Consider the following 27,768-nt stretch of genomic DNA (forward strand, 5'->3'; position numbering starts at 1 on the left):
CTGACCAGCTCACTGGGGTCTTCATGAACAGCTTCAACATCTCTCTGTCACAAGCCATCATAATGCCCTTTTTAAACTCAGCCACCATCATCCACGTACTGAAAAAGCTCTCTGAGGACCTAAACAACTACAGCCAGCCAACTCGCCTGACCTGAACCCCATAGAGAATCTACGGGATATTGTCAAGAGGAAGATGAGACACCAGGCCCAACAATACAGATGAGCTGAAGGCTGCTATCAAAGCAACCTGGGCTTCCATTACACCTCAGCAGTGCAACAGGCTGATTGCCTCCATGCCACGCGGCATTGATGCAGTAATTTATGCAAAAGGAACCCCGACCAAGTATTGAGTGCATAAATTAACATACTTTTCAGAAGGTCGACATTTCTGTATTATAAATCCTTTTTTTGATTGGTCTGATGCAATATTGAAATATTTGAGCTATTGGATCTTTGATTTTCATGGGCTGTAACCTGTAATCATCAAAATTAAAACAAAATGAAGCTTGAAATATTTCACTTAATGTGTAATGAATCTAGAATATATGAAAGTTTCACTTTTTGAACTAAGTTACTGAAAAAAATAACTTTTCCATGATAATTTTTCTGTGATGGAATGAGTGGAACACACGCTACTTTGTTACAAAAATCATTTAAGTTTGGTTCATTAATGAATTTTTTTAACTTTGTGATTATGATTGATAACAGCTGATCACTTTTCTGGGCCCATTCTAAGGTGCCCAGCACTGATCTGAAAGAGTGCATTATTGACTTGAACAAGTCAGGAAAGTCACTTGGAGCCATTTCAAAGCAGTTACAGGTCTTAAGATAAACTGTGGTAACAATGAATTGTTTTGCTGCCAGTGGATCTGGTGTTTCAACAGGACAGTGATCTTAAATACACATTAACAGTGGTCAAGGAATGGCTAAATCAGGCTACAATTGAGGTTTTGGAATTGTCTTCCCAAATTCCTGATTTGAACCCCATCAAGAATATGTGGAACATGCTGAAGTTCATTAGGAGTGGTTACAAATTCAGCCAGAGGACTACCAGAAGATTGTAGATGGCTATCAAAAGCACCTAATTTAGGTACAAATGGTCAAGGGACATTTAACCAAATATTAGAATTACTGTATGTATTTTTTTGACATTTTCAGAAGACCTATTATAAATGTATTATTGAACCAAACTTCATGAATGTGCCCTGCTGCTGCTGCTCCACCACCCAGCGTGTCTGCTTTACCTAACAAGCCCAGAGACACAGTATCTGTGACAGCCAGTTGTGGTGGTGTGTTTACTGGTGGGGAAACTATAGCTCACGGTCCACTACAACAGCTCCACTGCTGGCTGAACATACAGTTAGGACATGATAACGTGTCAGTTACACTGACAGAGATATTAGTGGGAGGGAGATCAGTGGGACCGTGTCCACGGCAGAGTGCCTGTTCTTGGGTCTCCTCTTGTGTCCACAACCACCCAGTGACCTGGTAGTCCCACTGTACAACCAGCGAGAGGGAGGGAGCTTAGTGGGCTACAATAAATTACTGTATAATTAGAATACAAAAGAAACAAGAGTTCTTTATCGTGCATGCTATTTCCTAACTGTGGCTGTTTGGTGTTAATGGGCTGTGTTGTGTTTTCATTGTGGTTGCTTAAAACAAACAGCCAGCGGTGGAGCTGATGCAGCAGACTGTTAGCTGTAGTTGCCCCGGTTAACCCTCCACCACGACTGGCTGTCGCAGCTGCATTGTTTCTGGGCTCGTTAGGTAAAGCAGACAGGCCAAGTGGCAGAGCAACGCTAGGGCAGCCCGGTGACAGCTCGCATGTCTGCTCTACCTAACGAGCCCAGAGACTGATAGAGAAGCTGACGAGGAAGGTATTTTCACCTGCAAAACTACAGCTTATAAACCACGGAAAACATTTCTAGAGAACAGTTTGAGTCAAGCAAGCAGAGAACGCAACCAACAAAGCCAACCAGTCAGAGGCAGAGTAGAGTAGGACTTGTGAGAACATAAGTGGGATCCATAATAACCTCTCTTTTACATCATTATTATCAATGTCCATTTGTGTTTTTATAAATATCTCATTAAACAATATAGCAGCCATTTGATCACTGTACAAACTCAAATACTAAATAAATAACATCACACGTCCACATTTGCCAATGATGCCACAAACACTAATGAAAGTGTGTCTGCGTAATGTTTCCAAAAATCTACATTTCTGCCCGTCCAGATGAACATTGAAAACAGAGTTGCATAATATCTGAAACATTGTTACGAGTGTACAAAAGGCCAATGTAAAGAAAAAAACTTTGTTTAAAGAAATACCTGTGTATGTGTGTACAGGCGTATTGTGCTATGGTCATTAACAGGCATGTGTCAAGTAACACAGTCGCCAGTGTGTGTTTTAAAAAAATGTGAAATAGGCACAATAGCTCACTATATTTCCCTAGAAAGTGATGAAAATTCTAAATTACTTTGACTTTAAAACTTTTTAGAGGCTTTACCACATAAACAAGACCAATGGAAACACCCTTTATGTGGATATGTTTTTATGAGAAATGGTTGAATATAAATGTACTGAATAACGAAAACATTAGTGGTCACCTCTGTCTAGAAATGTTGATGTCAGCCTTAAAAAAATCCATATCAGTCGAATCCTCCCACACACACAAGCTCAGACACAGTCCCGCCTCAGGTTGGCCCTTGCTTGTTTGTGATAAATGCAGCATTTGTGTCCAGGGTGTAGGCTTATTTCTGCTCAGTTGCCTGCTCTGGCTAAGCTAAGCCCTGTGTTGCTGATAATGACAGCTGTGAAAGGAGTGGGGGACTGAATGAAAACCAGTGGGGGTGGTGAGTAACTGTGGATCCAGTCACTCTTCCCTGCCAGGCCTGTATTTACCATCCGTCTGTGTCCTGCAGTGTCACACAGGGGTGCACAACGCTCTAACTCACTTCTACTCTGTTTACACGTGTAAGGGCCTATTTTTCTCTATAAGCCAGAACAGTCTCCATTCAAAAGTGCCATTTCTTGTGCAAGGAAAATCCATAACCTCCAGCACATTTATGTTTGCTACAAAATTGCTTTCAAAAACATATATTTGCTTTAAGAAAATACATTTGTATCCAAGTAGGAGTCAACAGGAGAAATGCTGAATGCTGAAATTGTGGTGAAAGGGTATAGACTGCTTGTCTTTTGTGATGGATGTGCTTCTCATAAACTACACTGTAATGAGACATGCTGGTTTATGTTTGTAGATATTCTAGATGAGATTCAAAGATTCAAGATTCATGAAATTGTCATTATGCAACACAAGATTGTATATTGTTAATTCTGTTGTAATTTCCGACACATATACAAAAACTATACAGACCAATGAATAAATAGTAATAGGTCACAAATATAAACTATTCACGGTGGAGTGTTGAGGATAAATCGCGGAGTCTTACAGCCTGAGCAAAGAAGCTGCTCTGTAGCCTGGTGGTACGGCAGCAGACAGATGTATCTTTTGCAGAGACAGATATTACGAGTAATATTTTGTTTTTCAGTTGCTGTATTACTGCCTGATTATTGCCTGTTAGTGTTAAAAAAACTGTGCAATAGTACAAGGCTGGTACTATACATTAATTATCATTACAGAAAAAAGAGAGATAAAAAAGATAAAGGATGTTAAAAAGAAATCTAAATACATGTACATTAACTACAATTAAAGGTTTGTAACACATCATAAACAATACATCTCAAAATCAAAGAATTAAAAACCCCTGTCACTATGTACCTTGGCCCCCGGTAATGATGTGACAGCTTACGGTTGCCGGTTGTCATAGTAACATAATACACTTTGTGACTGGTGAGTTCCAGGTGCGCAGCAGTCAGAATATGGCTGTCAGAGGAAAACAATTTTAATAGAGCACAAATAAATGCTGATTCAGTGAACCAGCAGGCCAGAAGAGATAAAATCATGGTGTGCAATGAAAGCCACCTCACCTACAGCTTTACGGACAGGATTTGGTTGATCTCAGGAAATAGTTTTTTTTCTGCATCATTTCAATCAGTTTTAAGAAATATTGTCCATGTAAACGCAGCTTTTGGGGATAACACATTCATTCGCAGCATCACATTTGTGTGAGCTGATTTTCTACCTGATGTAGAAAATGTTCTGCCTACATGTTTTCGAGGATTTAAGGAACTGGCATACTTATTTTTTCCCCTCTTTAATGTTTATTTAAACATTTATGGCACATCACAGCCTGATGAATCCTTTCATTTTGAGCGTTTGACATCCACCCTCTATTATTTCACTTCACCAAAACCAGACGAACTAAGCACATGGATTCAAGTCAGTTAATACTATACTATACTACAAGTAGTATTACATTTGCCATCTACTCTGAATAAAGATAGTCTCTTGCATATAGGCTGTCTTTGATCAATTTGACTTGTATTACAGTTTATTTCATAGTGCTTTAGCAGATAACTGACAAGCTGACAGTCCAATACAAACAACTGAGATGAATTTACTGTACATAGAAATTTAAAAAAAGAAAAGTGAAATAAGGAAACCAATAAATTGAGGCCAGCGGAGAGACCCCTTTGGACCCCAGCCAGAGATTCATTTATTTTCTGTGCAAGTATATACATATATTCATCTTCACTACCTATAGATGTAGGTGTGCAAATATGTACTGACACACCCCCAAACACACCAGGAGAACCTCATATTAGACCAGCTTGCTCTGCTGGACCCTAAGGCTAACAGCTTCCTTAGCCCGGGGCTAAGTGCAGTTAAACCTTATGCTTAGAATGAGTCATGGTTGGTTGAACTTGACTCATGGACTTCTGTGAATTCTCTTTTATATGTTGATGTGCATTTTATGCTGAGTATTTTTATACTGTGGACTCTTGTGCATTTTTTTACTGTTGTAAATATCTACTCTAACCTCATACTGATCACCATTTTACATTGCCCAAATCGTGTATGTTTAAGGCTGTTTAAAAAATTATTTTGCATCTGAGCTCTTACGCAAGAGCTCGGATGGACTTCTCATCACCCTCATGCTGATGAGAAGTCCGGTGTAGTTTCTTATTCCTCAAAGTGCAACTGGAGAACGGGAATACCCTCCTGCAGCCAATATATAACCATATAACGAGCGTCAATGGCGTCCGAGACGAAAAGGTCCATAAAACTACACAAAAACTTTGTAATATTCCTCCATACTGCTCGTCCGCTGCAATCCAAGTGTCCTGAAGTGGCGACATCCAGAGTTTACTCGAAACGACATCATTTAGTACATTTTTCTAGCCTAAACAGTCACTATGCTATATCTGCCTGGAGGCACGCTCCCGCATGCACGCGAGTCTCCCTCACAGCCGTTTGCACTACGGAAGCCGCGCCAGACAAGATCAACAGAACTCGCGATAGATACACACCGGTATTTACATCCAGCTGTGAGCGACCGAGCGACACACAAACACAAGAGGGATCTGCCTGCATTAGTGATTTGAAACTTTGAAACTCACAGCTGAATGTAAATACCGGTGTGTATCTATCGCGAGTTCTGTTCCTCATCAGCATGAAGGTGAGTCGATAATGACGGAATTTCGTTCTAGAGTGAACTATTCCTTTAATGTCCCCTCTTGAGAAGCCCAGTCGCTCTGATTGGTCAGCTCTCACTGGCCTAAACAGGCACTACCCACTGTGTTTCCACATCAGCTCTGCTGATTTTTTAAAACCACGGACGTGCTAGGCTGAGGGCGGTGACTGTATGGTTGTGGCATCACAACCTTATGGGCAAGCCACATGGCTGCTTGTGTAGTGCGTGGCATTGCTGAGCTGCAGCTGCTCACTTGCATGTTTGTGTTCACACAGTCAGGGTTGCTGCTGCAGCGCAGCTACTGTCAGCCCTATCTGTTTACCTTTGAAAATTATCAATAAATATGATGACGCGATTTGCCTTTACCCCAACTGAAAGAGCAAGAAAGCAGAAGGGGGAAAGAGAGGGAGGGCCTGCCCTTCACCTGTTGTGTGTATTCTCTTCATGTCTATGACATATTCTGCAGATACAGACATTAAAACTAGTAAAACACTGGTATAATGTCGATATGACTGTCTACAGGTCGTTTTTAGGTCTATTTTTACAGAGAACCGTGCGCATGTCCTGGTAAAAATAGGTGAGACTCCAAATCTCTAGATGACGCACCGCTGCAGCCTTGCTTGACACATGCGTGGGAAGCCCAACTCTTGCTGCCAGTGTGGCTGCTCTAACATGGACACTGAAATTAAAAGCAAGAGGTAACACCACACACACTCTGCTAACTCAGGCAGTGTGTCCAGCCTGTTACACAGTTTCTGAATATGGGCAGTGTGCATGGATGGATAGAGCGTTTTTTTCATACAGCACTTAGACCTGCTTTATAAAAACAACAACAACAACAACAACAAAAGAAGACAGGAAATCTCACTTTCTACAATATGGGACCTTAAAATATTATTCCACGTATGGCACTGCAAAATAACCAGTCGGTGAATACACCATTAAAACTATGACAATGATGCTTCAACAGAGGGTTGGGATTTAGAGGACAGGGCAACCTCTGATGACATCACCAGGGATGATGCCATCATGTGCATGAGCAGTAGCACAGCAGTATATGTGTTTTAAATGTTTTTTTTTTTTATTTTATGTTTCAGCAGCGCTCTAATGACCTCAATTTTCACTTGTATGAGCAGCTAAGTGAACAACCTTATATTTCTGCACAGTGGTGAAGGGTAAGGTTATCCTAATGTGTGTGTGTGTGTATCTGTGCAGACATGAATGTGCATCTGTCAGTGTGCATCTTGTATGCAGATAGAGGTGGTGCGTGTCCACACTTCAGAGGAATGTGAGGCCCAGTCACTTGGCTTGAAATCAAGCAGAGTGAAGATTGTTTATGGTCTGCCAAAAGTAATTAATCTCCCTTCTCTATGAAAATTAATCGGATTATACGTTCTCGTGGCCCAGTGAATCTGTCTCCCTGTTATGTGCGAACGTTGAATCTCTTGCTGCTCCTCTGTCCCGCCTCTTACCCATAATGCCAGACCTACTGGCTTCAGCACAACAATGGGCTGCACAATGACTCTGGAGTGTAATCACATTTCCCTGCTTGTCTGAATGCTTGTCTTTCACAGTGTTATGGGCCACTTTACCAGTGTCATATTCTGACCTTTGATGGAGATGCTGAGGTGCACAGAGAGATTTGTTGATTAGCAATATCTGTGTGTCTCTGGCCGCGGGTGAAACACATGTCCACATTATGATTTGACCTTTTCAGCAGTATTCAGATGAGTGTTTTGTGTCCTCCTTGCCTCTTATCATGTAAGTGGGTTATGGTTTAACATCCTAGAGAGGCTGACTCCAAAATATGCACTGGTTACTTTAGTTCTCGATGCTTGAACCATTCCAAATCCTCTCCTCAGCCAGCACGCACCTACACACAGAGTACATAACAGCGCCCTCTTGGTTATACAAATGTATGTTAGAGGACTCTGAAATCATTGCTAATATATTTGTCATGTGATGCTCAAAACATTAGCATTACTAAAAAGCTTAGGCCCCTGCAGCACCTTTGCACTGTTCCACAGAGGAGGCATAGCGTGAGCAGCATGCTAGCAGAGCAGCAGCAGTGTCAGGCCTCCATCTGTCTCATCATGCTTTGTTCATTAACAGCATTGAGTATAAGTCACCCACATCTTGCCAACGTTCAGAGCCCAAAACACAGTCTGAAGTGTAAATCAGAAGAAAACAGACTTGAAGTGTGAACATTTAATTCAACCGCGATTTATATAAATACAGTAAGCTGCTACGCTGCCTGTGTACTGTACTGATCAAAATCTGTTTGGTCAGACACGTGAGACGGACAATTCAAAAAAAGGTAACTTGAAAGCTTTCTGCTTAGACACGCCATTGGAGTGTCTGATGTTCATTACATCACAGTCCAAAAGAACAGAAAGAACCACAAAATGATGATTTTGCTAGTCTTTTAGCCTAGATGTCGAGCTAAAACAGGAAAGTCCTGTGTACGACCTGCCCGACTATTACAACAACAGGCTCAGACTTTTCTCACTCTTTACACTACTACACTAGAGGTAGGCTTTAAGAATCCTCCGCCATCATCTTGTCAGTCAGCTCTTTTAACTCTCACCAGGTTAAAGTTAAATGTGACTCCTGTTTCTCTGTGCTGTGACTCTGCTGCTGGCCCCACTGTGGCATGGAGTAGACTCCTCCGGCAGTTTGTAATCATTGTGTCCATCGTGGGATTATTGATTTATTAAAATGCAACATGATGGTGGGGCTGGTGACCAAGTAATGGAATCAGTATAAGCCTGACCACAGTTTAACACCAGGAACACATTACTGCGGCTAGCCTAGTTCTGGGTTTATTTTAGCCTAAGTTATTGTAGTGTGCCAGGTGTCCGGCAAGAAATAAAATACAAATGTATTTCATTTGTAAGTTCAGAGCAAGGTTTCAATAAGGAAACAGTAAGGGAAAAAAAAAAACATGTGTACTGCAAACGAACAATGCAGTACATTCTTTATTGTAGATCTGGTCATTTTTTTCTTATCAGTGAAGACAACACTACCTACAACCTACATGTAAAGGTGATTGTCCAGATCTTGCAAAACATCAACATTGCTAAACATACATCTAACAGAGGAAAGAACTTAGGCAGTCAGACTTTACAGCCTGTAAACAAACTGGCAGTTTGTCGGAATTACTTCCTACCATAAAATGGTAAATGGTAAATGGCTATAGCTCAGGAGATAGAGCGGGTCATCCAGTAATCAAAGGGCAGCTGGTTCGACTCCCCCGGCTGCATGCCTAAGTATCCTTGAGCAAGATACTGAACCCCAGATTGCTCCAGATGAGCAGGTTGGTACCTTGCATGGCAGCCTCTACCATCAGTGTATGTGTGTGTGAATGGGTGAATGTGGCAAGTGTTGTAAAGTGCTGTGTACGGTCAGTAGACTGGAAAAGCACTATAGAAAAACAAGTCCATTTACCATTTACTTCCTACCAAATATAAACAATGTGCTAATAATATTTTATTGCACAGGAAAACTGTGAGCACAACTACAAGTAGATCAAAAAATCTAAACTAGGAAGTTGGTCATTTGTGGAAGATGTTTAGAATAACATTATTTTTAAATTCACTGTTACTTTGTCTTTTTCTTTTTCAAATAGTTTAACTAACCTGTTGGCTTGTTTACAACCTGTCTGATAGTCTGGCTACATATGTTTGTTGCTTGATTGGATGTATTTTAGCAAAGCCAAAGCATACAGAGAGTACAATGTTATCAAAACTGTTAGAATTGATGGCCCAAGCTATGAAAAAAAACGTAACTGCTGTTTTCCTTTCAGCATAAATTAGAGAAGATGTAATGTTAACACCAGCACAGTCTTTAATGAGTGACGAAAATGGATGATTTCTCTGTGGTTTTGTATACATTATCAGAGCACTTATTTGACTGCATGTTGTTTTATTTGATGTACAATTTAGTAACAATCTTGGGGGTAATCGACAAACAATGATGGAGTTTTTGTTTGCTTAACATGCCATGGTGTTACTATAATGTGTTCGAAAACAATGTTGTGCTCACTCAACCATCAGGAACAGACAGGCAAAAGATAACACAGCTTATAGATTCACCACCACCAGATCCCCTGCTTATAATAGGCCCTCACACCCATGGGACACCCACACATGTGATTTATCTTCTTTGGGCTGATTAGACCTCTTTTTGGAACTATGTGGGTGTGAACAGACTGGGCTTGTTTGACATCTCCCTTACTCTTCTGCTGGTTTTGTTTCAGTTGTTTGGACACATGTGTTTTGTTTTTTATTAATCTTATTGGTAAAAGGAGTTAAGTGACATAGGCGAAACAACATTGAGAACTAACTTCAACCTCAGCAGAGGTCTAATCAGAGAAAATAACTGAAAACACCTGTGAAGGGACTTTAATGCTAATGTGTTAGCAAGCAATCACTTGCCAAGCAGACACTAAGAAACATTAGGAGCAACATTTGGGATCATTTTGTTTGTGTCCAGCTTATAATTGTAATTTGTGCATTTACTCTGCTTTTGGCTATGATTTGGTATCCACCAACTCCTGAGAAAAATATCTTGCACTATCTGATTAATGCTCCACTACATTACCAGGTCTAACTGTGTATGACTGAAGTTTAATGCTGTGCCAGTAGGGGACATTGGATTTATTAGAGCTTGTTTGCTATGCACAGAAAATGTGCTGTAAAATCAAACCAATGAGTTAAAAGAGGCTAATAAACTAAAGAGACCTGTAAAGTTGTCTATTAATCATCTGTGATGTTGGCACCATGCAGGTTCAACAGAAAAAAACAATATTGCATAATACATCTTTGCACAATACTAATACACAGTAGAGGCTTGCTCATAATATTTTCTGTAAGTCACAAAGTTGGCAGTTAGAAATTCAAGCTCAATTTAAGCTTCAGAATGTCCCTTTAGAAATTATGGGTGATGTCATAGATTTTACATAAAAATAGTGTTTTACATGCAATGATTGATATGAAGTGGATTTTTGTTTGGTGGAACTCATCAAGACAGAAGATCAAAGCTGAAATAAAGTGTTTTTTGTTGGATTCTGGTTATTGTTACTTCCCTAGGTGCCTGCATCTGACACACAACCAACCATTGGGCAGAATGTCGTACGGGTCCATTGATGGAGGCTCTTTTGGCAGTCGCAACCCATTCGGAGGTCCTACAAGGCAGGGTTACCAGCCAGTAGGTAAGGGAACATTTTTGATTAATTAAATGCATTTCCTTATGATTTCATGAAAATGTCCTACATGTAGCATTAAACAACAATAAATAGTATTTTGAATCTGAGACACTGGCATAATTACCATGATGAAAAGAGCTCAGTTGTCAGAGAGCTCAGTTGTGCAGTCTCACCACATACACTTGTGAGGGACACTGAGGGTCATGGCAGTTTGCAGATTTCAATTTCTGCATCTGCTCTTTTTCTGAGACACAATGATTGGGAAATGTACTGTGTCTCCATACAAAACAAAAAAACAAAGTTTGGGTTCTCAAATTGATTTGTCGTGGGTCTTCCAAAATATGCCAAGATCTGATCAGTCAAAACCATACCTACAGCAACTTCAAGGCTACAGTTTTGAATGTAGTGTAGCCAAATACAGTGAAAAGCCTAAAACCCATAAATGCTCATATGAACATCTGAACACATGTTATTACATGTCCCTACAACACATAAATTAGAACATAAATATAAACATAAACCACTTTGGAAGTTGATTGGAAGGTCGGTGGTTTGATCCTGGCTGCTGCAGTGTACATGCAAAAGTTTTTTTGGCAACCCCATGTTGCTCCTGGTGGCTGTGCCATCGGTGTGTGTGTGTGTGTGTGTGTGTGTGTGTGTGTGTGTGTGTGTGTGTGTGTGTGTGTGTGTGTGAATGGTTTACTGCTACAGTGTGAATGGGTGTGTGCTGACTTGTATTGTAAAGCGCTACCTAAATACTGTCCAAAACCATTTACCACTTTTATATTGGGGTAATTTTTACCCTGTGCTGGTTATTGTTACTGTACATGCATGAGTTTTTGTATCTGTATTTATGCTGACTGTATTTAACAATGGTAAATGTAACATCACACAATTTAAGTAAAAGTCAAAAAATGGAGGGAACTCCTAAATTTCAATGAAACACAACTGAAATACTGCATTTTTCTACAAGGAATTAGCTGAGAGTAACTGAGTTTGGGGATAAATCTCTTTGTCACTCCGAGAGACATCTTTTGCATAAGTCATCTGACCCATTGTCCATAAAAAACGTATTGATAAGTACAGATTTAATCTTAGTGTGAGCCTAAGGGATAATCAATACTGACTTGAAAATGACTTGACAGAGAACATAGGCAGATGCATTCAGTACAAACATTTGGTGATGTTGGGTAAATATAAAGACTTGCACGTAAGACATATTACACATTCATCAGTTGGATAACCAAAATAGGAAATGTTAGAAGGAAAAAACCTTCTGTACTAAACTTTTGCAGGAGCTTTATATCATCAGCCTCTTTCAAAAGTGAACAACAGCAGCACAAAGTGTTATTCATACCAGTTGCACGTCACCATTGTGTCTTTATCAAAGTTAGCATTCATTTCAGTAGCAGTCACTTTCCAAATATGAGTACTTCTAATCAGTCAGGTGTCATCACAGCACATTTATTATTCATAGAAAAATTAATAATTCAAGCAATCAACACTGCATGTACGTAAATAAAAATACAATAAACAAATACAATGATTACATCCAAAAAGATGCACAACTAAGTGCTGCACAAACCATCGACAGTTTAATATTTGTACCGACATGTTATATATAATAATATAATGTCTCAATTTCTCCCGATTACCTACAGTATATCAATCATCCATGTGTACGGTAAATGTGTTTACGTATGTGTGTGTGTGCAGATGTCACAGGTTTTCATCAGGGTTAAGCAGTGTGAAAAGCAGCTTCATTGGACTTGATCCTCTCACTGCTTTCATTAGCCTTGTAATAGGGCAGGAGCAAGACAGAGCCCCTGAGGCAAAGCCTGTTCCCAGCCAAACTAGAGGTGTGTCTATTTGAGAGAGAAAGATAGACAGATGGAGAGAGACTCAGTACAGAGCTAGAGATGAATGGATGGTGAGGACAATGAACTAATGTTTCATGTTGTGCGCAGGACAAAGAACCATTTGCACAACTCAAGAATATGCATGTGCATTAATGGGAAATTGAGGTACTGTGTTAATTTTTGCATTTTTGCTTTCAAAAACTCATGACATCATAGGCTGAAATGACACATGCGGGCCACCTCACCTCAAAATACACAAGGAATTCACCGAATGCAATCCAGATCATTTCAAAGGCTGTCTACCGATGATATAATAAAATATTTCATCCCCTTTAAAGCAGGTTATTTAAAACAAAAGAATGGCAACCACATTCTCTACTGTCTGTACATACATATATAGCAGGCATGTGCGGGATGCCATATGAAAGTAAGGCCTACAGTTAAATAAAATATTTTTCGTTTACACTGTTTTGTCTGGTACCAAATTTGTTTTTTCTTATTTGGCACCTCTTGGGGCACACAAATACAGAGATTTCAGCTAGCATTAGAGACTGTATGAATTGATTTTTGAGAGCTAGAGGGCATAACGACTCTTAAATGAAACGTAAAAACATTGATGTATCATTGGCTCAAGGTAGCATGGCAAATGTGATAGCAAACAATTGTATTCTACAACGAGCTGACAGCTGGAGTTGTTTTTTTCTAGAAAGAAAACAGATATAAATCTACTAGCCTATTCACTCTGGTTTAGTCTCCACCGAGTGATACAAAATATAACTGGCCCTTTAACATTTTTACTATAGGTTTTTTTTAAATTTTTTTTTTACCTCATCCCTGTGTTCTTGGTGATGGACAGGAAGTCTACAAGAAAAGACGTAAAAATGTGCATAAAGATGCAGAGTGTAGTGTCAATTCTGAGCTGTTTGACTCTACAAATTATTAATAAGTGGAAAACTATTATATTATATAAATATTTACATAACCAATAAAACAATGCCATTTATTATGTCAAAAGATGAAAGTGCATTGTAATCTGGCTCAATCCTACACCCTGTTAATGAAATGAGTAGAGTGAGTTCATTTTGGTTGTGTGCATAAGAATGATTGTACACATTTTTGTTGTGAGATGGTGGAGACATGGCCAATCCCTTTGCAACACTGTGATGTGCTCTCATTTTAAATTTCACAGTGACTGAAAGCTTGCCTACAGCTTTAGTGATTAGAGGTATTTTCACTAACTATTCATTAGTTTTGAGTGGCTTTTAAAAACTGTGGCTCTGAACCTTGGTTGGAAGATCACTGTTTTTGAGCTAATTTACACTTACAAGCCTTTGCAAATTCCAGTGGAACGATGCAGTCAGACATGACAAAGAGGTTAACTTCTCTTCTGTGGCAGTACAGTAAACATAACAGATAGCTCTATCACTGATATCCTTAGACTCCCTACTCATTTAGGGCTGACTAACACGGACTTTAAAAGCAAAGCTATAGTCCAGCTTCAACACTGGTACACATACAGGACTCTGTCTCATTGGGGCATAAATGTGCTTTAAGGGACAGCCAAAAGACCGCCAGTCTCCATGTCTTTGCAGTGGGGATGTGGCTTCTAAGTGATGCCAGTGTCAGCCAGTGTCCCCCATGTCTCATTATTGCTGTTTGTCAGACACTACATGTCCACATATCATACAGACATTTGCCCACACATGTGTATGGTGCAGACATTTATGTTCCACATAGGATGAATCCTGTGTTACTATGGATAACACTGGTTTTCATGCAAGACTCGCCCTCTGATTGGTTTCTTTTGTCGGTTACATTCTCTATACTTGACTTACTGTTAACTTGTTGTTTTATGACCTGTAGTTTCCCCGGTAAACATATTGATCTCTTCTGCCTCCTTTTCCAATTCCCAAATCAATAATTTGATTTAAATTTCCGATCAGCCTCAGCTGTACTTTGTGTCTAGAGCTAATTAGAAAATACTAGCATGTTAACATGCCAATTTATGATTGTGAACAGAGTTACATTATACCTGCTTAACATGAACATGTAAACCTCTTTGGGAGCATGTTAGCATGCTAACATTAGTATTTTGCACCACGTGATTAAGTGCAGCCCCACCGAACCGACAGATCTCTTTATATGATTTCTTCATAATGCAACTTTTAAGTTTCTTTAGGTCCATATTACAATTTTATGTTGTGAGAATGTGATGGCTTGCGGACCGGTTAAGTTTAGGCTAAATAAAAACAGTTGGTTAGGGTTAAGAAACGATAATGTTTTGGCTTATTATACCAGGTTTTGTAACTGCAAACACGACTGGAAATTGTCCAAAGTTCCCCTTTAAAAATATCTAGTCATGTCGCGCTTACAAATGTAAGTCTCCTCAATCTTCTGAACCATTCCTCATGTAGCCTACATCTTAAATGAACATCATGTGACACATATTGTAGAAATGCAAATAAGGTACAGATGATTCTCCTTTCAGAGTACGCCAATGCCGCAGCATTAAAGGTCCACTCTGCTGCCACCTAGCGTCTGCAGAAAAGGAGGGGGGACTTTTATTTTATCCAGCTGATTTTGCACTAGCTGCAGTACACACCAACAACCACCAGGTGGCACATGTGCGCAGTCCTGACTACAGTGAACACATCAGGGCCCTGAGTTTCTCTCTCCTCCAACTTGAACAAGACACGCTGTTTTATTGCCTTATTGACTCAGTCCGTATCAAAGCGTGTGTCAAAGTGCATTAATTAGCTGTTTGCTGTCTGTCAGAATCAAAATCCTGGTTGGATATTAGCTTGTTACTAGCACATATAAGCAAGTTTAGCCCCATTGTCTGTAGAACAATAACCAGTAAAATTACAATTTGTTGTATTTGAACAAAATCAACAATAACTACCAACAGCCATAGTCCTTACAACCTTAACTATGGTATTGTCAAGGGTTAGATTGTTAAAATTAGTAAAATAAGTAAGCTTAAAGGAAAACTACCGTTTTTTACAACCTGGACCTTATTTCTAGCATAAAATATTATAATTTACTCACCCAGATAACTTTGGTGTCATTTGAAGTCGTTCGGACGAAATTAGATCCAGTGCAGCGCCGATATATCCATATAATGCGAGTAACAGGGCATCAACACACAGCCTCTATATAACGCATTATCTGCCATGAAACTAGTTCATTTCACCAATATTTTGTTACGATATGCTAGTGCTATTCCCCTCTGAGTCCGGGCTCATCTGTTATCAACATCCGGGGTCTAACTAGCAGTAGCAGCTACAGGTAAACAAGCCGGGCTGTCGCGAGTGCGCGCACAGCTCAGAGACGACATCTTCCAGGTCAGAGGTAGTAGGACAACCTACAGACCCCGGGTGTTGACAACAGACGAGCCCGGACTCAGAGGGGAATAGCACTAGCATATCGTAACAAAATATTGGTGAAATTAACTAGTTTCGCGGCAGATAATGCGTTATATAGAGGCTGCGCTTCGGTGCCCGGATCACTCGCATTATATGGATATACGCGGCGCTCCACTGGATCTAATTTCGTCCGAACGACGCCAAATTACACCAAAGTTATCTGGGTGAGTAAATGATCGTATTTTATGCTAGAAATAAGGTCCAGGTTGTAAAAAACGGTAGTTATCCTTTAAATCCCTGAGGAGCTACATTAGCATTAGTGACGGTTGCGTCCACAAGTATGCAGTTACCTATAGTTCCCCCTTACAATGTAATGAAGATGCGCATCAGAGGGGATTAAGAAGTGTGTATGCACGATGCCGACAGAATATTAAGTAGTTTTATGCTGTATACCTGCACCACTGGTTAAAGTTATATTACAAGTTAACATACACCTCAGACTGTATGTTTCACTTATAGGCTTATGCAAGTACAAACAGAAAATATCAGCCGAAGCAGTCATACTAACATAGTGTTACACAACATACATCCGCTTCCTGTGGAGTCAACCAGCCGAAATACAGACAACGCCACTCTGCCATTGCTGAGCACATTGTGGTCAAACGAGGTATCATCAGGATTCAAGCACTCTGCTTCTACCTAGCGTCTACAGTTATCAAGTGCAGCCCCCCCTTTTACCGCCATGGCATCACCTTGGTAACGCAGCAGCGAACAGGTCATATGATAGGAGAGACATCTGTATGTATGACACATACAGTACTGCCAACATTTTATTTTGGTGACTGGGCTGCACAATATGATTTACCTGGATTGTTTCCTATTTTCTACAAATGCAATCCTATGCCCTGTTATTTTGAATGACTCTCAAGATCAGTGTGGCTGTTAACTATGTAAGACTTGATTAACATGATGATTTTCAACATTTGTTACTAAAGTAATTACTGAGATGCAGTATGTGTGTTGTGTATGCAGCAGTGTGTTTCAGGCAATCACTTCCTGAGTCAATTTATAAAAGAGCTCAAATCACTGAGCAGAAAATTTAGTACAATCCACTGCTGCTTGTGTTGAGCTTTATGAATAAGTCCTAGGGTCTATTTTTCTGTCAAATGTTCCCTATTTGGCCAGTCAGTGACAAATGAATATGCCCTTATCTGTCTACTTTGCACTGTGCATTTAGAGCTGTGTACACCAAATGTATGTTCATACCAATCATGTTTGCCACTCGAGGGGAGTAGCTGGAACTAGTTATTATGCTGCAGTTTAGATACACAGTAGGAGGAAGGGAGGATGTGTCAGAGAAAAAACAAACATCACATATGCTTTTTGTCTCTTGACTCAAACATACTGTACTTGTACATGTGCCCTGAAATACTTCCTTTCACTCATTCTGACAGTCAGCTTCTTTCTCCCAGTCTTCTCTATTGTAGGCAGACAGATGGGAGCCTCAGTCACCAGAAAGGGGGTCTTTGATCACAGTGAAGCCTGGGTACATTATGAGGGATATGAGCGGTGGTGGTTGGGGAGGGGCGGTAGAGCAGGAGCCTGTCAGATTTGCTGTCTGTTGCTCAGGCTGATCTGAAGGGGAGCTCAGGAAATGATCAAAGCCCAGGTTAAGTCTCTAATAGAGCTGTCTTTTAGGCTAATCTCTCTCCCCCCTCTCCTGGCAAAAGCTCTCCATTCTCAACCCTGCAGAGAGGCAACGTGTCATTTCCAGTATAGTCAAGTGTCTCACTTAGGAAGACAGGACAACACGGCTTCAATATCACATATTGACACGTCATAAGATTAAGGTTAATAAGATTATTAATATTTAAAGGTGGCTAAAGCTCACTATTCTACATTACGAGTAATTGTTGTCATAGTGTGACAATATTAGCATGTCTATATTGAGTTTATATATATATATATTATTGATGTTCTGAAACTCAAATGTTAACTGTGTTGAGTTTCAAAACAATGAGTTGTTAGACTTAGGTTTCTTAAACTTGTGAAATATGTGTAACAATAAACTTCTGAGATACTTGACAATTAGCCAAAATAAAGATGAAACATCTTTATGGTAGGGAAATGAGTTTTGGTGTAAGGTTCAGATTTTCATTTATAGAATGTATTGGAGGTCATCAAAACCATTGAGATTTATCTAGGATCATGAAGGCATCAGTATTATTTAAATTAAGTACTTAAATAATCAAATGGCATTTGACACTACATTACTCCGTAACTTTTCAACTGCAGTTTAATAAAAGTTCAACCAGATAACTCACATTTGAAATATTTTTTATAGCAGCAAATCCTGGTTAGATTTTGGCATCTAGATTCCAACTTCATCACTCCCCACAGATATGTTTACATAGAGTTATTGGAGACTGATCAGCAAAACATCTGAACCCACCAGTTGTGCACGTGGGGTGGTGGTGGGGATGAAAGAACATGCAGCAATACTGAGGCAGGGCAGCAATGGAATTCACAGGCAGAGGGCAAGTTAGGAAATTTCGTCTTTTAAATAGGCTGCCAAATTGAGAGGGTGTGTTTGGTAGATGATTGTGGAGAGTGGGACATGTCACATGTGTAAAGCAGTGCAGCTTGAGTTATCTGCCCGAACCTCCTCACAGGTTTGCTCTATTTGGAATTGTTACTTTCTAAATTCAACATCTGACAACCATACAAATTTTACGCTAGAGTTCAGGAACCTGACCCAAACCCAGGTCGAGGCAAGAGGTCCGGTGTTGGGTTGGTTTCAGAATTATTTTTTGCGCAAAGGCTTTGGTTGGATTATTTTCAAATGTAGCATAATACAACTCCTTCATTCTCTTTGACTGCCAGTCATCCATGTTGCACGTTGACGTAGATAAATAACGTCAACTGGGAGACAGAAAAAAGAGAAAAGAAAAAAGAGAAATTGTTGCACAACCCGATCATCAGAATAAATATTGGCAATTTACTTTTCTGCAAATCATGAATATGTTGAAACTTTGCATATTTTTATGTAGCAACTTTATGTTTCGTGAGGTTCAGTTTTCAGTTATATGTTTTGACAATGCTTTGCTTATGGTCTGGTTAGGTTTTGGCACAACAACCACTTGGTTAGGGTTAGGAAAAGATTGTTTTGGCTTAAAACACTGTTCGCCACTAACACAGCTTGAAAAATTCAAAAATATCCAGCGATTTCTTGCTTAAAATTCTTAAAACCCTGCTCAGCTGACACACCACCACTATGCCCTCTGCTACATGAAAGTTGGCTCATATAATGTATTGTGAACATGATATGACACATATTGTAGAAATGTTAAGATGAAACTTATGACGTGTACACATTTGAACATGTCCATGTATAGTAGAACTAATCAGATAATTATTTGGTCAATGACAAAAATGTAAAAAAAAATGTGAAAAATTGAAATAACTAAATAATAACTTTGCAGAGGCCAATTTAACATCTGCAAAAGTCTTGTCTTGTCTGACCAAAACCCAAAGACAGTCAGAAACAGCAAGGAGATTAAACAAATCTTGCCATCGAGTAAATGGCCTGAGATTTTTTCTGATGAAAATGACAGAGCTAATTAATCAAAGCTGTTGTGTGGATATATATACATATATATATATATATATATATATATATATATTATTATTATTATTATTATTATTATTATTATTATTATTTCAATTCTTTCTGAGCACAGTGACGACCTAATTGTCAGTGGCTGACAACAGAATCCCATCCCTCTCATATCTCTTCACAATTTCAGGAGTCCCTCTTGGTTTTCTTTGGCAGACAGCAGAGTGGAAGGTGTTGGACCTGACCCATGGATGTGTCCACATTGTTAGTTCCCTGTGATGAGCTCTCTGGAGACATAAACCTGCTCATTAAACTCATATGAAGTTAGAGGGTAGACTGGGTGTGACAAGGCTGTGATGAGCACTTGCTACTCCAGTGCCATGCACTGCTGATGGGCAGTAAGTGGCCAAAGTGGGCCATATGTGAGACAGCCACGCATGAATTAATGGACCAACTGAGACACCATTGATTTCAAGTCCAGCCTTCTGTGACCCAACATCCGCATATGAGCACTTTTGTAGACCTTGGTTTCACCTGCGCCTTCTCTCTGGGTAGCTCTATAGCTATTGATACCACTAGCTATAGCTGCACTATTCACACCACAGTTATTGTATTGAATTAATTTTTGAATAAATATAAAGGTTGTTGTATGTATTTGGTGTCTCTTTATTAAAACAGTCAAACACATTAATGTGTGGTATATCAATAACTCATGAGAATCACACCGGGTTGAATGTTCCCTATATATTTAGTGTATTGATTAATTTTGAAAAGGATGACTGAACCAATCAAACTACCTACTGTATGTTCTTTGTTCTGCAACCACCAAAGAGTTTGTGTTTGCAGGACTTAATGAGAAAGAACTTTGTCGGAATTTAGCCTGCTCCATTAATCTTTCATATCATGAGTGTGTTGACAGGCTGCTACTGAGGCTTTAAAATACCTTTTAATATAAAGCCAGAGTTCAGTACTTGCAGGTTTATTTTTTTTATTTGTTTAAGGTTTGGATATTTATACAAATGTAACATGTAATTGGATGAAACAAATCAATAATAATCAACAAACTCAGATAAAACATTTTAATAAAAAATCAAAATAAATAAAAATGAATTTCAATGAGTCTTAATTTTTCTCTTTCTCAGCAAAAGCGCATACCCTGAGTGGTCCTCACCACCAGGAAAAAATATATATTGATTTGCCTGATGTGTTGCTGATATTAGATAATTTATTACATCAAAGGTATTTTTTTCTCTTGTAGTTTTACTGTCTTTAAAACGCTCATAATACTGGAGCCTAATTTGTCTGCATGCAGCTATAATTGTTTGGAAAGGTCACGTTTTGTAACAATTACTTCACTGAAAAAAATATTTTTTAACAAAGCTTACAGTGAAAATGAAGGAAGGATCATAAAAGTAATTACATTGGCCTGCCAGCATCTTGACAATGAGGATAATCTATCAGGTTAAAACAGAAAGGAAATGCGCTGTAACTGAAAAATATCTCTCCTTTCAGTATCTACTGTAAGCCTTCTCCCACTGAAGTGAAGGTGAGTCTTTCATGAATTCATGTGGTCTGTTCACTCTCTCAAGGTTCTCCAAGCTTGATTCAGTCAAATGCTAAAAATACCTCTGTTTGTCCACAAAGAATTTGAACCAGTTTCTACTGTAGCATCACTGGAGAATGAACTTACGAACTTGATGTAGATTCAAGTATCTCTATTTATCTATATGTCTATATATATATATATATATATATATATATATATATATATATATACATGTGTGTGTATGTATATATATATATATGTATATATATGTGTGTGTGTGTGTATATATGTATGTATGTATAGATAGAGAGTTACTGTAGATATAGATATATATCGTCATTCTTTTCTATCCTTCACTTTTCTTTGCAGGGTTTCATATTCTATGCACAGCTTCATCACCTCCCCAAATATTACTTCATCACAATGGAGTCTAACTGCCAAAGACTTTCTTATTCTCCTTGTACACATGGAAATAAATCTTCATGTATCCTGAAAAATAACAAGTCTCTCCTGAGTGAAATGAAGCTCAGCGTAAGTTCAATCAGGAAGACCATCTTTTCATTCACCTCTCTCCCTGGTCCCTTATTCACCTGACATGGCATTTCTTCATGTACTCTCTCTCCATTTAACCAACCAGATTCTGCCTCGAACACTTCTAACATTCTACTCTAAAATTACAAAGACTAAATTCAGCTTGAAATTATGACTTTTTATCATAAAATTATGACTTTATTATTGTAATATTTATTTAGACGCTATGCCTGTGATATTATGACTTTTTATCATAAAATTATGACTTTATTATTGTAATATTTATTTAGACGCTATGCCTGTGATATTATGACTTTTTCTCAAAATATTACAACTTAATTCTCTAACTACTTCATGCCGGTGACATTATTACTTCATTCTCGAATTCTCAGATTTTTTTTCTTTAATATGGCCCGAAAACTCTGTTGTTGTTTTAAAAGGCCTAATGCACTTTAACCGTTTGGATGTAGGTATGTGTTTTAAAAAAAAAAGTCCATGCACTTTCGTTGTATTTGTGCTTTTATTGTTTCTATGTAAAGTAAGAACTCATAGTTTACAGGGTCATTAGTTGCATTTTTAAACATCATATAGGAGGCTATAAGAGCTTGTTTTGTATTGTTTTCATTGAAACAGCTGTGCCTAATACTGTATGCCTCTGCCCAGTTCACTGTCAAATTGTTAGCAAAATAAAGAGCTATAAATGTTATATAGCATCTGTCAGTCCGATTATTTGGATATAGGATTATAACTTCCTTCTGTTGGTTTTACATATGGGCTATCAAGCATCAGTTTGATGTAGTCCTAAAATACATTTTTGGGATTACAGGATGTGAATTATGCAGCGCAAGATTGAGAGCTAAGGATAACAACACCTAGCTATAATTTCTTGTCTTTTTGACTGGTAAACAGAAAATGTTGTACTTTCAATAAAATGCGAATAAAATGCTCAATATGCTCTACTTTACTCCAAATTGCTTTTTTAGACTGGGTGTATATTGGTCAAATCCTACCGAGAATAAACATCAAAATTTGTCGACTCCACCTGCAGTGCCAGCTGTTGGGATCAGGCTGGGTTCTCTCAGTCAGCTGCTCAGTGGCTAAATTGCAGATTTTGGGGGAAGAGTAAAATCTTTCCCTCTTCACTGAGGAGAGACAGCCACTGACCTCGAGCATAATAAGATGGGAGCTCTTGATTAAGTTCCTCTCTGATTTGAGAGTATAATTGAACATATTGCAGATAGCACATTTGTGCTATCGACAAGCTACTCTGTGAGGGTATGATGGTAATTCATCCCCAGCGTGCTCAGGACTCTCTCATTACTGTAGGAGAAATCAGGACACTTTGTATTGATTATTCAGTGCTTAAAAAGGAGAAAAAGAAAATCAACCACACTGCCAAACTGGTCATCATCTATAATCAGTTCACTGGGGCTTATCATTGGCAAGTGGGAATATGCAAAGTGAGACACTGCCCCACAGCTTTCTTTTCTCTAATTCCACTTCAGTCAGGAGAGACTCGTAATTTTTTGAGTGAACATTTATTGCCATGTGTACAAAAGAGAATGAGAAAGTCTTAAGTTTAAAGTTTGACAGCAGAGACATGATTGGCTGATAGTGTTCGAGGCAGAATCTGGTTGGTTAAATGGAGAGAGAGTACATGAAGAAACGCCATGTCAGGTGAATAAGGGACCAGGGAGAGAGGTGAATGAAAAAGGAAGCGGGCCAAGATGGCTGCCGAGTAGGTTCACTCTCGCTGAGCTCCTGCACCAAACTTTATTAGACGGTGAAAAAATGAGGAAACTCCAGTTAAAGTGACTTCTTTGACAACTGTAAGCCATTTAATGCCGAACCGGGACAGGAAAAGATTTCATAACAACAAAGCCTTCTCCTCCGAGGCTCACCCAGGATTAACATGCTAATATCCTCGTGTCACGACTATGCTAGCCCCGTGCCACCAGTAACTGTTACCATGGCGGCAGACGAAGATTTTCCACCGCTACCTGTGACTCCCTGCAAATCCCCAACTGCTAAAAAAGCGCTGTATAACCCGAAACCCAGAAAATTGACAGCAACACACTTAAAATAGAGGGGCTAAAGAAAACTCTGGACTTTGCATGCAGTGAAATTAAGGACACACAGAAAAAAATGCTGAATGTTGATACACGTCTCAAAGAGGAAGAAATGAAAGTTATCAACCTCCAAACACGTGAGTGTGAGATGGACTCCTACTCAAGACGGTGGAACTTGAAACTTCATGGCGTCGCCGAAAACTCAACAGAGAATGTGAAAGCAAAAGCCATAGAAGTTTGCCAGAAGATCCTCCCAGATGGTCAGAACATGCCCCAAACTGCTATTGACGTTGGTCATCGTCTTGGAAAATCATCTTCAGCCCACTCCGCGCCGAGACCCATCATCATTCGATTCTCCCTGAGGTCCTACAGAGATGCCGTGTGGAAGTCTGCAAAAAACCACCCCTTCATGCGTGACAACAAGCTCCGTTTTGCTGAGGATCTCTCTCAGCTCATCAAAGAAGCCAGGATGAAGACGTGGCCCTTGATAAAAAAGGCACGAAGTGAAGGTAAACCTGCATATTATGTCGGTGCATGGGCCTTCATCAGTGGACAAGAAGTTACTTGAGGTAATGTGACTGATCTCAGCTGAGTCTTTCCATATCCTGCAGGTTACATAGCTCAGTTCCCTATCCTATTAAAACTGACGAACAGTTATATCATTACAGGGGAACTGAGCAAACTCAAACATTATAAGTCATTGTGGATTTCTTTTTTGCTTTTTGTTTTTCTTAAAAAATATTTCCCAATACATGTTGGATACTTTTTCTTCCCCATTGACTTAATTTATTTACCAATATTTTGAAGGATCACCTTTTGATTTGGGAACTATAATTTTACATTAAAAAATTATCACCAATAATGCTACTTGTTCAAGGTGCATATATTGCTCAGCACTTCAGCACTTATATACTTCTTATTAAGTATTTTGTAAGCGTTCCATATTTGAAGTATTTCATTGTCTATTGTTTCCCTAAACGCCAGGGATTTGAGAAATAATATAAAATGTAAAGCTTTATTTTTGTTCACCAAACAGCTTAATACATATTTTTGTTTTTGTCAGGAGTCTCACTCAACTTCAAATGATGTAAATTTTTGGAGATCCCAATGGGGCAACGATCTATGGTTTTCTCACTGTTCAGAAAGATCAGCTGGTGTGTTAACTATGAAGAATAGATATAATAATGACATCTTACACACAGACATTGATGCAAAAGGTCACTATATTTGTCAAGTTATTGACTTCAATAAGTTAATTTTGATTTCTGTTAACGTGTATGGGTACAACTCTTGTTTAGAAAACTCAATTATTTAATGAAATAGAACATAGACTAAAACATTGGCAAACCAAATTTCCGAACTCACACATTATAATTGGAGGTGACTTTAATGTAAGATTAGATCCCTCAATAGATAGATGGCCACCTACAAGAAATAATAACATAAACTCCATAAAAACTTTTATGGAGAGATTTCATTTGGTGGATATATGGAGAGTTAAGTTCCCAGATGCAGTAACATTTACTTGGAGCAATAAGGAAAACACCAGGCTCTCTCGTTTAGACTTTTGGTTAGTTTCCAAAAATATTAATGAAAAAGATGTCACATTAAACATTACTCCCTGTCCATTCAGTGATCATAAAGCTATCCATATCTCAATTAATCTTTTTCCCTATGTGAAAAACTGCAAAGCGATACATTGGAAACTGAATAATACTCTTCTTAAACATGAAGAAGTTAAGAAAAAAAATTCTCAATTCATAAGCTTTTACTTTAATAAGGCTAAAATAGATAATTCATTTGGTTCAAACTGGGAGTTATTCAAATATGAATCAGGTAAATATTTGAGAGCGTTTGGGAGCTATTTAGCTAAAATCAGAAAACTTGAGGAACAAAACATCATCTCTGATATCTCATTACTTTCTCAATCTCTACCAGACACACTAACTGAAGAAGACAAAATAAAATTGTTTAATTTACAGGAAAAACTTGATGGAATCTATAAGAGAAGGGCAGAAGGAGCTTATATAAGATCACGGAAACAGTGGTTAGAAAAAGAGAGAACAAAACTCCACATACTTCTTCAATTTAGAGAAATATCACGCAAAAACAAACACCATTAATGAACTAATTATTAATGATAATAAAACAGATGACCCGAAAATCATATCTGAATTTTGCTCCACTTTCTACAAAAAATTATACACATCTGAATATTCTGAAAATGACACTTTTTATAATTTTTAAATTTGTTACAACATACTTCTCATTTAGTGGAGTCGGATTCTAAACTCTGTGATCTCCTGTTAGCTCAAACAGAAATCAGTGACTGTATCAATCTTCTAAAAAAACAACAAATCCCCTGGTACAGATCGTATATCCTCTGAATTCTATAAACTATTTTCCCAACAGTTGGCACCTTTTCTTTTGCAAGTATTTAATGAAAGTTTATTTTCCAGTACCTTACCTGCAAGTATGACCCAAGGTTTGATTAATTTAATTCCCAAACCACGTAAAGACCCTCTCTACATTGACAACTGGCGTCCTATTTGCCTTCTTAATAACGACTATAAAATCTTAGCCTTAATTCTTGCTAGAAGAATCAAAAAAGTACTAGATACTTTAATTGATGAAACGCAGTCAGGCTTTATGCCCAACAGACACATTACCAACAACATTAGACTTGTCTTAGACATGCTTGATTATTCTTACCTTATCTCTGATAATAGTTTTATGCTTTTTTTAGACTTCTTCAAAGCCTTCGATACTGTGGAGCACAGTTTTATCTTCCACTCATTAAAAAAATTTGGATTTGGTGATTTTTTCTGTAATGCCATCAAAACTCTATACAATAATGCCAACTGTTCAATTAAACTCAAATTCGGTTCATTTCCCAGGTTTGCTGTAAATCACGGTATTCGGCAAGGTTGCCCAATATCTCCATATTTATTTTTGCTAGCTGCCCAACTCTTATGTGATCATATCAAGTGTAGTAAACTGCAAGGTATCTTTATTGCTGGTAAAAGTGTTTTAATCAGTCAACTGGCTGACGACACAACATTGTTTTCAAAGGACAGCTCTCAAGTATCTTTAGCTATAGATATTATAGAACAATTTAGTAAAGCGTCTGGTCTTTGTCTCATCTCATCTCATCTTCTTTCCGCTATTTCCCTATTGGGGTTGCGGGGTGTTGCCGCTTTTATCCCCCCTTTCGGGGGGTTGCGGGGCTACTGGGGCCAAATCCAGCTCTCACCGGGCGAAGGCCAGGGTGCACCCCTGGATGAGACGCCAGTTCATCCAGGGCCCTCTAATGGCAGAGGCTGCCTTGCAGCTTGCAAGGTGCCAACTGCGCATCAGGAGCAGTTTAGGGGTTCAGCATCTTGCTCAAGGATGCTTTGGCACATAGCTCAGTTCCACCCAGGGGAGCCGGGGTTCGAACCAGCAACCTTCTGGCTGCTGGTCACCTGCTCTACCCACTGAGCTACAGCCGCCCCTTTGGTCTTTGTTTAAATCTTAAAAAATGTGAACTACTGTATTAGCTATAAAGGACTGTTGTGTTGAGTCAATCTCTAACATCCCAATAAAGAACTCTGTTACTTATTTAGGTATCATTATTGATAAAAATGAATCCCAAACATGTTATAATAACTTCACTTCAATAATTGATAAAACCAAAAAAAGATTTAATCAGTGGCTTTTACGTGACTTGTCTTTAAGAGGTAGAATACTCCTTTCAAAAGCTGAGGGTATATCAAGGTTAACATATGCTGCCTTATCACTAGGAGTTGAAAGTCGTGTGTGTAAATCTATAGACAAGATTTTATTTGACTTTGTTTGGAAAAACCGGACTCACTATCTTAGAAAATCTGTGTTAATGAATGAATATAGCAAAGGCGGCCTTAATCTCTTGGACTTCACTTCCCTAAATTACACCTTCAAAATTAATTGGATTAAGCGTTACCTCAAGTATCCAACCTC

General features: G+C 38.8%; 1 protein-coding gene across 3 annotated transcripts in view; it reads left to right on the forward strand.

The window, feature by feature from the left end:
- tsnare1 (T-SNARE Domain Containing 1) overlaps positions 1–27,768 on the forward strand; it is a 251,305-nt gene that overhangs the window by 47,784 nt on the left and 175,753 nt on the right. For all 3 annotated transcript variants that reach the window (XM_084357776.1, XM_084357778.1, XM_084357777.1), the window contains exon 2: positions 10,689–10,810. In XM_084357776.1, the coding sequence (XP_084213902.1) occupies positions 10,726–10,810 (85 nt within the window). In that variant the 5' untranslated portion in view covers positions 10,689–10,725. The remainder of the gene's footprint in view (positions 1–10,688; positions 10,811–27,768) is intronic.

This window comes from Pagrus pagrus (assembly GCF_965226575.1).
Source record: "Pagrus pagrus genome assembly, chromosome: 7".
Taxonomy (NCBI): domain Eukaryota; kingdom Metazoa; phylum Chordata; class Actinopteri; order Spariformes; family Sparidae; genus Pagrus; species Pagrus pagrus.